At 43.1% G+C, this 14236-nt stretch overlaps 1 protein-coding gene across 2 annotated transcripts in view; it reads left to right on the top strand.

Moving 5' to 3' along the window:
- LOC136863322 (allatostatin-A receptor) overlaps positions 1–14236 on the top strand; it is a 1657357-nt gene that overhangs the window by 1540080 nt on the left and 103041 nt on the right. For both annotated transcript variants that reach the window (XM_068225909.1, XM_067139709.2), the window contains exon 7: positions 8961–9169. In XM_068225909.1, the coding sequence (XP_068082010.1) occupies positions 8961–9169 (209 nt within the window). The remainder of the gene's footprint in view (positions 1–8960; positions 9170–14236) is intronic.

Here is a 14236-nt window from a genome sequence, read left to right as displayed (position 1 = left end):
ATGGCACCAGGCGTTCTATTTAATTTCACTTTCCGCATGGGCTACATGCTTATAACCTATGCCAACTGATTCAAAAAGTATATTTCCGAACCGAAATTTCAAGTTACGTGTTCATCCGATAATTTGTTGGACTGCTAGGGGCTTAAATGTAACCAATGTATTCCTTATAGCACTAGGCCTTCTGAGAAGAGCCCATGTATAGCAGTGCCTATGTATAGCCGTCATCTTGTGCAAAAGCCCATAGCCGTCACCTTTCCCCATAAAAGCCCGTGTATAGCCGACATCTTGTGCAATCGCCCATAGCCGTCATCTTTCTCCATAAAAGCCCGTGTATTGCCGCCATCTTGTGCAATCGCCCGTGGCCGTCATCTTTATCCATAAGAGACTCTGTATAGCAGCAATTTGCGCAAGCGCCCCTGGACCGTCTCATAAGAGCCTGTGTATAGCCACCATCTTGCGCAGTAGGCCCCCCAGCTAGCTTTCTCCGTAAGAGCTTGTGTATAGCCGCCATCTTGCGCAAGCGCCCCTAAGCTGTCTATGTATAGCCGCCATCCTGCGCAGTAGGTCCCTGGGCCTTCTCATAACAGCCTATGTATAGCCGCCATCGTGCGCAAATCATCTTAGGCCATCTTATAAAAGCCTGTGTATAGCCGCAGTCTTGCGCAGTAGGCCCCTCAAACGTCCTTGGGCCGTCTCATAAGAGCAGGCGCCATCATGCGCAAGCGCCCCTAGGCCGTCTCATAAGAGCAGACGCCACCTTGCGCAAGCGCCCCTAGGCCGTCTCGTAAGGAGCTCTGTATAACCACCATCTTGTGCAATTAGCGTCGGAAAGGGCATCTTGTCGTAAAACTAAAGATAGGGCCTTCGTGATGGCGGCTGTAAGGTTAGGCACACTCTCTTACGCGTCGGGAAGGGCAGCTATCCGTTAAAGTAAGGTTAGGCGCCTCAAGATGGCGACTGTGAGGTTAGGCTTGCTCTCTTATGCAAAATCCGCGAATGTACATTGCCGTACTATTCAACTAGGGGTCAATGACCTTGCATTGGAACCTGCATTGCTGACGCAGCAAAAAAGTGCTGACATTTTTCCGGGTGTTGAACTGGCACAGCTCCTCTACTCTTGTCATGTATCATCATCACGCATCCACTCGATAAAGCGAGAAACAGAAGGCTAGTCTTAGGCGGGCGAGTCCTTGGAACATACTTCGAGAGGAGAGCCGAGAGTAGGAGAAGGCAAGTAGAGTCTGTTGAGATGACAGTTCCTGCAGTTCCATTAATAAAAGGGTAATAGAGTTTGAAAATCAGAACCGTCGTTCATTCGCAGGAACCAAATAACATGGACGGCCAACTCGACATTATTTCATATAAAATAGCACTTTTCCTAAAACAGGAATAATCTATTATGTATTCGAAGTTGAATGCAAAGGAGATGGTGATAATGATCTGTGCGAGAAGAATGAATCATCTATATATTTTAAACACCAGGCTGGTCATCGTAAAGCATTCTGATGAAACCTCTTGGCCTGCAGATCTGCAGTGTGTCTTTAAAAGCATACACATAACTTTCCGTGTATTTTTAAATTATTAACGAAAAATATAGCATTATGATTGGCTAATGCGCTCGCCTACTGGCGATCCCAAGCCCTCCTGAACCGTGAGAGCGATGAGCAGCAGGCACGATAGGGGTGGTGAAAGGGGATTAGGCATGCATGGGCATTCAGTGTCCTGCTCGACCGCTGGTACATCGTTGACAGGGAAAACCTCTGTTTTGGTGCCCAGTTGTTGAACAGTGCACACTCCAATAAATTTAAATGAGAATTCGGTGTCTGGTATAAAATTAAATTCCAAAACAGCCGGCGATATACGATTAGCACGACTCAATAATCGATAAAGCCCCAATAGCAAATAGTCATTAATTAATGTGTGTAAATCGTCTTCTGAAATATATCATAGATAATGACATTCCACTCCTTCTGGTGGGAAAATTATTGCTCTTGGAACAGATTTCATAAAGGTTTTGTGTGTTTTGGCAATTCTTATCGCCACACACTTATTTATTTATAAAACCAAACGCCATGGTATAAGTAGGGCCTACCCCGAAGGGCCATGGCGTACAAAGCGACCGCTGCTCAGTCCGAAGGGCTGCACATTACGTGGTGTAGTGTGGTCAGCACCACAAATCCTCTCGCCCGTTATTCTTGGTTTTCTAGACCGTATTTATTTATAATTTATTAAATAATCTCCTGTTTGAACCTTTTTTTTCAAAATACGCTACTTAAATTTCATACAAATATGTGGGCAAAACCACAAACGAAATGGAATTCGCAGATTTGTTCTGCAAGAAATAGCTAACGGTGACTGTCCCTTTGTACATGGTGACGGATCAAATGTTATGGAACCACCAGCCAGAATTTTAGCCCATGATGATACCGTAATTGAAATTTATAGCAAAACGTTCATTTTGCGAAAGATATAATTTTCTCCAAAGTTTTCATTCTTGATTAATTAATTTGAAAGTCATTGAGCTTATACTCGGTAGTTCAAAACCATACACTAGCGTCAACAAATTAATAATGAAGATGTGAGCTAGCTACTTCAATTTCCTACATATTTCTTAAATTCCCTGGAATGAATGATTTTCCTCCACATATTGTTATTCTAAAGAAAATTGCCATAGTTACGCCCCTTAAAAATCGGAACGTTTCCCAATGGCTCCTAAACAGAACCAAATTAGGGCCTAATTCTAAGAAATATGTACGATAATTGATTAGATTTGGAAAAAGTAAGTGAAGATAAAGCTGGGCAGAAAGCTGTAATCCCTCGAACTGACTTAACAATATCCGATAAAACACCTTCATTTTCTTTCAAGAGGCATCAATTTCCAATTCACTTGGCATTTTGTATCAAGATCAATAAACCTGAAGGGCCGTGAAGGTCTCTGTTTACCTCGGCCAGTTTTCAGCCATGGCCAGTTAAATGTTGCAATGTTTTAAAGTTGAGTGCCGAAAGGTTCAAGATTTGAGATACAAGAAATGCACCGAGCAAGGGCTGCGTGGTTTCGGTTACGTAGCTATCAGCTTTCATTCGGGAGACAGTAAGGTCGAACCTCACTCTCGGCAGACCGGAAGATGGTTTTCCATGGTTTCCAATTTTCACACCATGTAAATACTGGGGCTGTAGCTAAATAATAATGACATGTGTTCTGGTGCAGGTCTTGCGAGTTGACTCCGTATGGGCGACCTCGCGTCTGTGAGCCCTACATAGAAAGAATTCTAATTCTGAAGGCGGCACACACCCAGCCCTCGAGCGATTGGAATTAACCAATGAAGGTTAAAATCCCCAACCCGGCCGGGCATCGACCCCGAGAACCCCTGGGCCAAAGACCAGTACGCTAACAATTTAGCCATGGAGCCAGGCGGGGCTGTAGCTTAATTAAGGCCACCGTCGCTTCCTTCCCACTTCTAGTCATTTCCTGTCCATCGTCACCGTAAGACTTATATGTATCCGTGTGACGTAAAGAAATTTGTAAAAAATAAAGTACAAGGAATGTCGTATATAAGGAAATCCTTCAATAAATAAATGCAGTATTTACGCTATTGACCCTCATGTCTTGACGGGTTTCAGCTATTTTTAAGTGATTTTTTAGCATCATCTCAATTGCTATAGACATTCTTGGTTCGAAACGGGGGGTCAATAAATCTACTGACATGAGTTTCTTACATTTATGCACTCAAGGACAGTCGCGAGAAGTGTGAATTTTCAGATGACGGAGAAGAAGACAACGAACGTTAAATTATACCTTGATCGTCTTCCATTAAATATAACCGACATCAATCTAAATTTACTTCAAGTGTTTAACACAATCAAGCTTTGTTCAATATATTTGAGTGTTGTGCATTATTGCCCTACTATATACAATACTATCATGTTCAGTTTCCTGGATGAATGCTCAGCGTATAGACTTCTGGGTTCGACCCCCAGCCGGACAGTGCGAATGGTAAATTCGTCCGGTTTAAAAACTGCATGTCCGTGTTCGCCGTAATACATTTCTCTTCATCTATATGAAACACATCCCTCCACGCAGTAACAATGGGAGAGCTCTACATTCCGGAGACGGCATTCGGCTGTTCTGGGAATGGTTTCCCGTAGTTTCCAACTATCACCCCCTCACCTTCTGTACACCTCAAATCACCTCCACAAATCTGCTGGCCGGAGAGGGGCGTACGCTCTAGGATGCACAAAAACAGAAGAATCTGTATACAGTATTAGGGGAAGTTCCTGTAATTTGGATCAGGTGATCGTGTAATTTGGACCGATAGCGTGCAACTTGAACCAGGTGATCGTGACATTTGGACCGATGGCGTGTAACTTGGACCAGGTGATCATGTAATTTGGACCAATAACCAGGTGATCGTGTAATTTGGACCGATAATGTGTAACTTGAACCAGGTGATCTTGTAGTTTGGACCGCTAGCGTGTAACTTGGATCATGTAACCGTGTAATTTGGACCGATAGCGTGTAACCTGGACCAGGTGATCGTGTAATTTGTACCAATGGCGTGTAACTTGGACCGGGTGATCGTGTAATTTGAACCGATAGCTTGAAACTTGGACCAGGCGATCGTGTAGTTTGGAACAATAGCGTGTATCTTGGACAAGGTTATCGTGTAATTTGGACCGATTGTGTGTAACTTGGACCAGGTGATCGTGTAATTTGGACCGATAGTGTGTAGCTTGGACCAGGTGATCGTGTAATTTGGACCAATAGCGTGTATCTTGGACCAGGTGATCGTGTAATTTGGGCCGATAGTGTGTAACTTGGACCAGGTGATCTTGTAGTTTGGACCGATAGAGTGTAACTTGGACCAGGTGATCGTGTAATTTGGGCCGACAGCGTGTAACTTGGACCAGGTGAGCATGTAATTTTGACCGATAATGTGCAACTTGGACCAGGTGATCGTGTAATTCGGACTGGTAAGTATAAACACTTATAAGTTATTTAATGTATTCATAATTAATTACTAATCAATGAAATACGACACTATGAATTGTGATCGTCTCTTTTGACATGTATGGCAATAATAAAACAATTCATCCTGAATTTTGGCGCAGTTTTCATGAGCCCACTCTTTGCAATTATTTCACTTATTCCAGTCGTCATCATAATACTTGTCACGAACAATGCGAACTGTTCTTGATTTTTTTTGCGTCTGTAGTGAGCAGTTTCTTTTTGTTTTTGGATAGTGTTGATGTCTGTCTTGGTCGTTCAGCCACATCCTACCAAGCGACCGCTGCTCAGCCCGAAGTCCTGCACATTACGAGATGTCGTGTGATCAGCACGTCGAATACTCTCGGCCGTGTTTTGGCTTTCTAGACTGGAGCCGCCATTTCACCATCAAATACCTCCTCAATTGTAGTCACGTAGGCTGAGTAGACCTCGAACCAGCCTTGAGGTCCACGTAAACATCCCTATAATGACCGAGATTCGAACCCGGGTCCTCCACGTAAGAGACAGGCACGCTACCCCGCCGGTCCGGCCACAAATTATTAAACAATTTCTTTTAGAATCACCAATAAAACTACGAAGAAATGTAATTATTACATTTCTTTCAACCGTCCAAATAACTCACCGTCTGACAGTCCAAGTTGTACGGCATGCAAAGATTTTATCTAAAACTAAGTTATATGCAAAGTATTTAAAATGTATGAATGAAACCATGTTTAAACGTACCCATATATTTCATCAGTATTTGTTAAAGCTAAACACCCGCGTGGCTGAAGTAACTACTTCACAGTACACTCACTTGTAACTGTATTGTTACGTGCCAGCCCCGTGGTATACCCTTTTAGTACTTCCAGGAAGGGGTTAGCGATTCAGACAAACGAGGATCTCCCAGCCGGGTTGCTGGGTGGAGCCGGCCTTTCCGTGTATTGTTCTCGTCGACTGGCTAACCTGTGAGTTTCTTGGGAATTCAACGGGAATATTCCGTCTCTAGACATCTCGTGAATGTTCTGGTTCACTTCACACGAGCTGTAAAAAGGGAGACTAGCCGCGGACAGCAATTCAGAATTGGGCTCCGTGGTGGAGCAAGTGTCGGTGTTGGACTCGGGTTCAAAGTTGGGCTCAGTGGTGGAGGTACAGTCAGTGTTGGACTCCATGGTGGAGTCAGTGTGAGACCCAGTGTGTTGGGGTTCGGTGGCTGGGCTGAGGCCGACAGAGGTGTTGGCTACCGCTAGTGTCACACCGAGGTCTGAACGAGGAGCTGTTGTTGTGGTGTCGGAGAATCCAGTGAGTAGGTGGTCTGGAGACAATGGAGCGGAAGACTGTGTACTGAGAGTACTGTGCGTTTGTGTATTTCTGTGAACTGAGGACCGTCGTGAGTCAGCGCGGGAAGCCGCTATCGTGAGTGTTAGGGTAAATCGTCCTGCTATCGAATACGGTTGAGCTGTTGCTGTTTGGTTGTTCACTGCATGTGAATATGTGAATAACTGGACTGTCTCTGGAGTCGAACCAATCGTGTGTTGAGTGGCCCGTAGCCTGTGTTCAGATCCAGCGGTCCACACACAGCTACTGTATGAGGTGACTGGACTTGGGGAAGTGAAAGTAAGGATTAACCGTCCGCAGGTATAGCAACGGGCCGGCCGGCTGCTGTGTGGTAAGGGAGAGGGACTTGTGAATAGACAGTAGTTAGTAGGTGTGGCCATTCTTAGCTGAATAGACTTAAGGGGCCCATTCACAGTCGATCCGGTTGGCGAGCCCGTCCATGTATAAAATCCACACCCCGAACCCGACTGGATCGACGGTGACCATACACTGGCGAACCCGTTGGCGGACCAGTCCGCCAGTCTGTATTGCAAATAGTATGTGCATTGCCTAGTTTTTGTTATAGAGAAAATGGGTTCGAATCCCACTGTCGGCAGCCCTGAAGATGGTTTTCCATTTTCACACGATGCAAATGCTGGGACTGTACCTTAATTACGGCCACGGCCGCTTCCTTCCAACTCCTAGGCCTTTCCTATCCCATCGTCGCCATAAGAGCTATCTGTGTCGGTGCGACGTAAAGCCACTAAGCAAAAAAATGTTATTGTCATGGCCCAACGAAAACATGCCAAAATGGCTGTAACTGTTGCAGAATTTGTGCAATGATGAAATAAAGAAGAAGAAACGTGTGTGAATGAAGGAATGGTTGAGAGATAAACCAGGATTTTCACACGTCAGCCTATTAAGAACTCTGTGCGTACAAGAACCTGCAGATTATAAGAACTTTCTGCGTATGGATAGCGACAGTTTTTGCGAAAAATTGTTGGAGTTGATTCGGCCAAACATAGAGAAACAGGAGACACACATGAGAGATACCATCTGTGCTGAAGAGAGGTTAATTGTAACACTGCGATTTCTAGCGACAGGGAGAAGTTATGAAGACCTGAAATTTAGCAGTGTAATATCTCCTCAGCTACTTGGAAAAAATCATTCCTGAGACGTGTTGGGCAATCTTCGATACGTTGCAGTCGGAATATTTGCACGTAAGTGGGCCTACACAATTTTGATTGTGATGTATTATAAGATCGTTTTTATAAAACAAACGTAATATTCTTTTGAAAGTGATTAGTTTGGGAAATGTTATTTCACTACTAATTATGAAATACAGAAAATTCCACTACTGCAGTAATGTATGATACATACTTACAGTATTAACAAGTTAAGTGCAGAGGCGCCGGAGTCATATGTCATAGCACAATGGTCTATATGCTAATAATATTTGTACGAGAGTATCGGGAGACCATGGATTCTTCTTCTTCAAATTACAATTATTACTATTATTATTGTTGTTGTTATTGTTATTAGTGTTTGAATGTCGCACTAACACCTGGAAGGCATTGCGCGACGCAAGGCTGGGAAAGCTCCAGGACTCGCCCGGTACATTTCAATAAATTCTTCCCGGAACTGCGTATTCTTCTCAAAAGTCATTGTTATTTGAGGTAGGCCTAATTAACTCACACAGAAACCAAATTAAGCTACAGACGAAACCACAGTGAGCCGGTCAGGTAGTGGCCATACACACACTGACGGGTTGGCGAACCGGTCGGGTTCGCTGGTTTAGCAGTCGAACCGCCAACACGGACCCAACCTCGAGCCCAACCCTCAACAACCCCCCGTACAGCATCGAGCCGGTCAGTGCGACCAAGGTCACGAACGGGCTCGCCAACCCGCTCGACTGTGAATGGGCCCCTTTATATATATATATATGTGTGTGTGTGTGTGTGTGTGTGTGTGTGTGCATTTATTGGGTCATCCTGAAATAAATTACGAGTAATTAAACAGACGGAGTTTTATTCGTAACAGTATAAGCTTACTAGGAATGTGAGTATTAAAATTATTTTCCTCTTCCCTCTTCAGCCTTAAGTCCACTAGCAAAACGACTTCCAGGAAGAAAGATACCCTCGACTGCCTTGCTGACCTTACCTCAGACAGCGGGTGACCAAACTTGCAAATACCAAAAATGTTATAGGTCCAAATTACACGCTGTTCCATATTACACTGTCTTCCCCTATCATGTTGTATTAATGCAGAGATAATCCCATGTCTAAAAGTCGGAAAGTATGTAGACGTCACACATTTGCCTGGTAAGAGCGCACAATTACAATCAGGTATATATTGTGCGCTATAGCCGGGCTGAGTGGCTCAGACGGTTAAGGCGCTGGCCTTCTAACCCCAACTTGGCAGGTTCGATCCTGGCTCAGTGCGGTGGTATTTGAAGGTGCTCAAATACGACAGCCTCGTGTCGGTAGATTTACTGGCACGTAAAAGAACTCCTGCGGGACTAAATTCCGGCACCTCGGCGTCTCCGAAGACCGTAAAATTAGTCAGTGGGACGTAAAGCAAATAACATTATTATTGTGCGCTATCCATGTAGCTGACGTCATCTGTTATTCTAATCGCTGACCTTGTTTGTGTTTCACAGGACACTTACCCCATCACGTACACCAACCTGGAAAGGAACGTGACGCTGCACTACTGCGATGATAAGGTGGACACCTTATTCATCCCACTGTACGAGTTCACGGTGCTGCTGGCAGTGCCCGGGACGCTCATGATCGTGTGCTACACGTTCGTGATCCGCGAGCTGTGGCGCAGTACACGAAATATGAGGCTGCTCACCAACAGTATCAGGTAAATACTCCGACACCTCGGCGCCTCCGATAGTGGGCCGTAAAACTAGTAGTAGTACATCAAAAGGCTGAGTGGTCAGCGTACAGGACCCTGGGGCTCACTTCACAGCAGGGGACAGGGTGTTTCTGTTCGTCCTTATATACACACAATATACCACGGCTACCAACCACCACATAAACCCTCTACATAGGGTTTTTTATTATGATTAACAAATACATCGCAACTGAGAAATATCCCGGTGGCAATGACCACCTACAGTAGTGTGATAATAAAGTAAAAATAAAACATAATTACCCAACAACAACAACAACAACAAAAGAGTACAACAAGCAATTCCATGGAAAGGAAATACTACTTTTTTTGCTAGGGGCTTTACGTCGCACAGACACAGTTAGGTCTTATGGCGACGATGTGATAGGAAAGGCCTAGGAGTTGGAAGGAAGCGGCCGTGGCCTTAATTGAGAAGCGTATTTCCAAAAGGTACCAAATCCAAAAAGTAATATTTTACAGGAGAGAGGAAAAACGCTCAGAGTGTAAAATTTCAACTGAAAATTCATTTTAGCATTTTTATTATGTTCAGATGGAATAAATGCATTGTCGTACAAATTATTTCTGTTGAAGCTTTTGCGGTTAAGGAAATATTCAAAGAAAATTATGGATTTGGTACTTTTTGGCACTGAACCTCTAAATATCTTCACCTGAAAGACATAAATTTCACTGCAGTCATCAGAATTTTTGATAAAACTGACTGTGTTTAGTTATAAAATAGTCAGATTTAAGGTATTTACAGTGAAGGCATAGATTATTTGAATAATATTAAATAAAATTGAACAAAACAATGAAAATAATGCAAAGTACCAGTAGTGAACTAAAGAAATTCTCTTTCTTCTCCTTAGGAGCATTCTCAGTTTTCCTTCGACTGACATTCAGGAGGCTTAAAATGTATCCCTACACACTCTGACAACACCACTATCACTTCCAGCTTTATATTTAATCGTCATTTTCTTCGAAACACGCGTACATGGTGTCTTTTGATTAGGCCTGTGCCTTTCTGGTGATACAACTTCAATATATGAAGCAATATTTTTTTTTTTTGAAACAGCGTCTTTATTCTCCCAGAAGGCACCATGAAACGCTACTGTTTCTTGTTCTGTTGAATCACGGGCTCTACAAAACTCGCCGACATTGTGGAAACAAGCAATTTTTGGTTTAACACTCGCTTTACTCTCGTATTTTTGCACTTTAGCACGCGTCTTCTTCCATTTATCTGGAGCTAATACACTCTTCCTTGCTTTATTTACTGCTTCAGGAGTATCACAGTACTCATCTCAGATATCTGATTCCATACTTTTGACAAACAAATAGCACACAGTAACAAAACCAACTTCGTAAGAAAACTGTCACTTCACGTCATATAAACATAGCGCTGCCATTTTGCTGCTGCTCACGTGACCCAGAAATGGCCTCTCATTGGCTGCATGGATACGGTACGTATTGGCACATTCAGGCCGCAGGATTTGGTACTTATTGGCATCAAACGAGATTTTTAATGCCCTGTTTGATATGGATTTAGGTCGTTTTGGCTATTTCTTTTTCTTTCATACGATGGAGCTACTTACCAACGTACGTTTTCCATCATAATCTCAATTTCGATTTTTTGGAGTTGGTACCTTTTGGAAATAAGCTTCACAATTAAGGTACAGCCCCAGTATTTGCCTGGTGTGAAAATGGGAAACCACGGAAAACCATCTTCAGGGCTGCCGATAGTGGGATTCGAACCTACTATCTCCCGGATGCAAGCTCACAGCCGCGCGCCTCTACGCGCACGGCCAACTCGCCCGGTGGAAATACTACTAGTTAACATTCTAAATCCAGCATCATCATACACAATTTCACACACAATTAAGTATTTTCAGTGTTTAAGACTACGTCAGGAAGGACATCCCGCAGTAAAGCTGGGCCGATCGTACCCACAAAGACCAAGAAGGAGAAGAATAAAAATCAAATGTAAACATAAGCCAGTAAAACGTTTTTGGAAACTAATGATGACTGTTGATTTCAAACGTTCCAGAAAGATATGGGAGGGATGTTTCTGTGGTTGTTATTGTTGCTGCTAGATGTGTATTAAGAAAATCACAGAAACCCAGCCCCGAGCTAGACATTGCTGAAATCCCCATCCCTGCCGGAAATCGAAGCTGGGAACTTATGAACAAACGACTACTACGCCGAATATTCAGCCAAGGGACCGAACTGGCAAAATCACATAAAATGAGATTTAAAAATTGAGCGCGCTTTCTCTAACGCTACTAGATGGGAATTGTGACTGATACTTGTAAACTACTCAAAGCTTATACTGTACTCCATAGTATTTCTCAGATGAACAAATATATCGTTCATCTTCACGATTTACTTCTTGAATCAACGCTGCAGAAGAGAAGTGATTCGTCTCATGCAGAACATTTTCTGTCTCAGAGTTAAACCCGAGCGCACACTGATAAAAATATAAAAGTCCTTTTTTTTTAAATGTACCAATATTATGTGGGGAATCCTGTACGTTTGATAATTTCCTTCAGTCTTCTAAGCACAGATTTTACCAAAAATTCGCACTAAAATGCAGGAATCTCCGACCATCCCTCTAATGTTGCTTTCTTATGGAGTGCTATTGAAATTTAACTTTCAGATCGTGTCCGCTTCCCTGGCTGAATGGGCAGTGTTGACGACTTCCGTTCAGAGGGTCCCGGGTTCGATCTCGGATCAGTACGGTGGTATTTGAAGGTATTCAGATACGTCAGCCTCGTGTCGGTAGATTTACTGGTGCGTAAACGAACTCCTGTCGTACAAAATTCCGGCACTTCTGCGTCTCTTAAACTGTCAAAATGTGGGACGTAAAGAACAATAACATTATTATACCTGATAAATTCCTTGTTCGCGAAGTGAGTATAGTTCTCATAACTTCCATTTCCAACCATATCTACAAAGTTCACACTGAAGAACTGCTAGACTTATGCGAGTCTGTTGAGATTAAACGACAACGGCTGTGGTGTCGTAGTAAGACTAGGCGACTAAGTTTATTTCCAATAGTAATGATAATAATAAAAATGATAGGCCGAGAAGTTAACTTTAAGAATTATATGGAACGTCTCCAACATGACATAAATATCTTATATACCTGGAGTGAAGAAAACGTGAAAACAGCGTTGCTCTTAGGAATCACATACAGCAGGTACCCAAGTTTACAAAATGAATTATGATGTTACATCAGTGCATAATTCGGGAATTCGCGCAACGCACAGTTTATCTTTTAATTTTACGGTCAATGAAGCTTCCTTGAAACTTGGGTTCTTAATAATAATCATGAGAGAATTTCGTAATGTCATATTTCTTAGCATATTATACGGAGTATCTGAAATAAATAACGGATAATTTATGGGCATAATAGTAGTAGAGCAAAGTATGTCCTGAAACAATGGGTGCTGCGTCAGCATTTTCCCACATCGCGTCTGCATTTTTCTAGTAGTTTGGATAAAGTGGTTCTAGTTCACTGAGTTCAATGCCCCGTAGTAAAATACCGGTGGAGTGAATTACCTCTCAGTGAGGTTACGACGTAGAATAAGGTCCTGCGACGTAGTGCACTGAATTAGCAACAGAACGTCAAAATTCTCAAGGAAAATATGTGGGGTACGCAGAAACAAACACAACCCTTACTAGTGAACGGAGTACAGACGAGAGCGCGTGAGTGAGGACCGCACGTCAACGGCTGTTTACATGTTATGTGCAGTTGGCAAATAATACAGTAGGAGTGCACTGTGCGACTCGACACGTATAGGGGATGGGGTGGACAAGCGGGGCATTGATAAAGAGAAATTTAAAGCATCATTTCCTGTAAGTTTTATCACGTATGCCCTGTTGTGGGTGAAAACCACTGTAAAAATCAAAAACCGGCTCAGTTCACGATGTACAGGGAACAGGCAGGAATACGCTTTGAACAGACGAAAAACGATTGATGAACTTAATTATGTGCAGTCCATTACGCAAGAAATTTTAGTGAACGTCTTCCACAATATGCGTAGACGTATTGAAGTCTGTCTTCGAACAGAAGGACAACACTTCCAGCATCTGTTATGAATTGCTGTGGTTAGTACAAAGTTGAACGTTTACTGTTTGTTTGTTTGTTTGTTTGTTTGTTTGTTTGTTTGTTTGTTTGTTTGTTTGTTTGTTTGTTTGTTTGTTTGTTTGCTTGCTTGCTTGCTTGTTTGTTTGTAGGCGTGAAAATCACGTAGGCGCTGCGGAGAACATTTCCTGGCGCCCGATATATCGTCAATCACTACTGGTCTGCATTTAGGGTAGACGATCACCTGGCAGTTTCCTATCTGTTGTTTTTCTGGCCTTTTCCCAAAAGATTTCAAAGAAATTGGAAAATTTTCGAACATCTTCCTTGTTAAGTTATTCCAATCCCTAATTCCCCTTCCTATAAACGAATATTTGCCCTAATTTGTCCCCTTGAATTCCGACTTTACCTTCATATTGTGATCTTTCCTACTTTTAAAGACACCACTCAAATTTATTCGTCTAGTAATGTCATTCCACGCCATCTCCCCACTGACAGCTCGAAACACATCACTTAGTCGAGCAGCTCATCTTCATTCTCTCATGTCTTCCCAGCCCAAACTTTGCAACATTTTTGTAACGGTACTCTTTCGTCGGAAATCGCCCAGAACAAATCGAACTATTTTACTTTGAATTTTTTCCAGTTCTGGAAACAAATAATCCTGGTGAGGTCCCATAAACTGGAACCATACTGTAGTTGGGGTCTTACCAGAGACTTATATGACCAGACGAGATGGTCGTACGGTTAGGAGCGCACAATTGTGAGCTTGCAACCGGGAGATAGTGGGTTCGAACCCCACTGTCGGCAGCCCTGAAGATGGTTTTCCATTTTCACACCAGGCAAATGCTGGGGCTCTACCTTAATTAAGGCCACGGCCGCCTCATTCCCATTCCTAGGCCTTTCCTGTCCCATCGTCGCCATAAGACCTATCTGTGTTGGTGCGACGTAAAACAAATAGC

Source organism: Anabrus simplex, chromosome 2 (genome assembly GCF_040414725.1).
Source record: "Anabrus simplex isolate iqAnaSimp1 chromosome 2, ASM4041472v1, whole genome shotgun sequence".
NCBI classification, from domain to species: domain Eukaryota; kingdom Metazoa; phylum Arthropoda; class Insecta; order Orthoptera; family Tettigoniidae; genus Anabrus; species Anabrus simplex.
The sequence above is the reverse complement of the archived record's forward strand: the minus strand, read 5'-3'. Positions and strand labels throughout refer to the sequence as shown.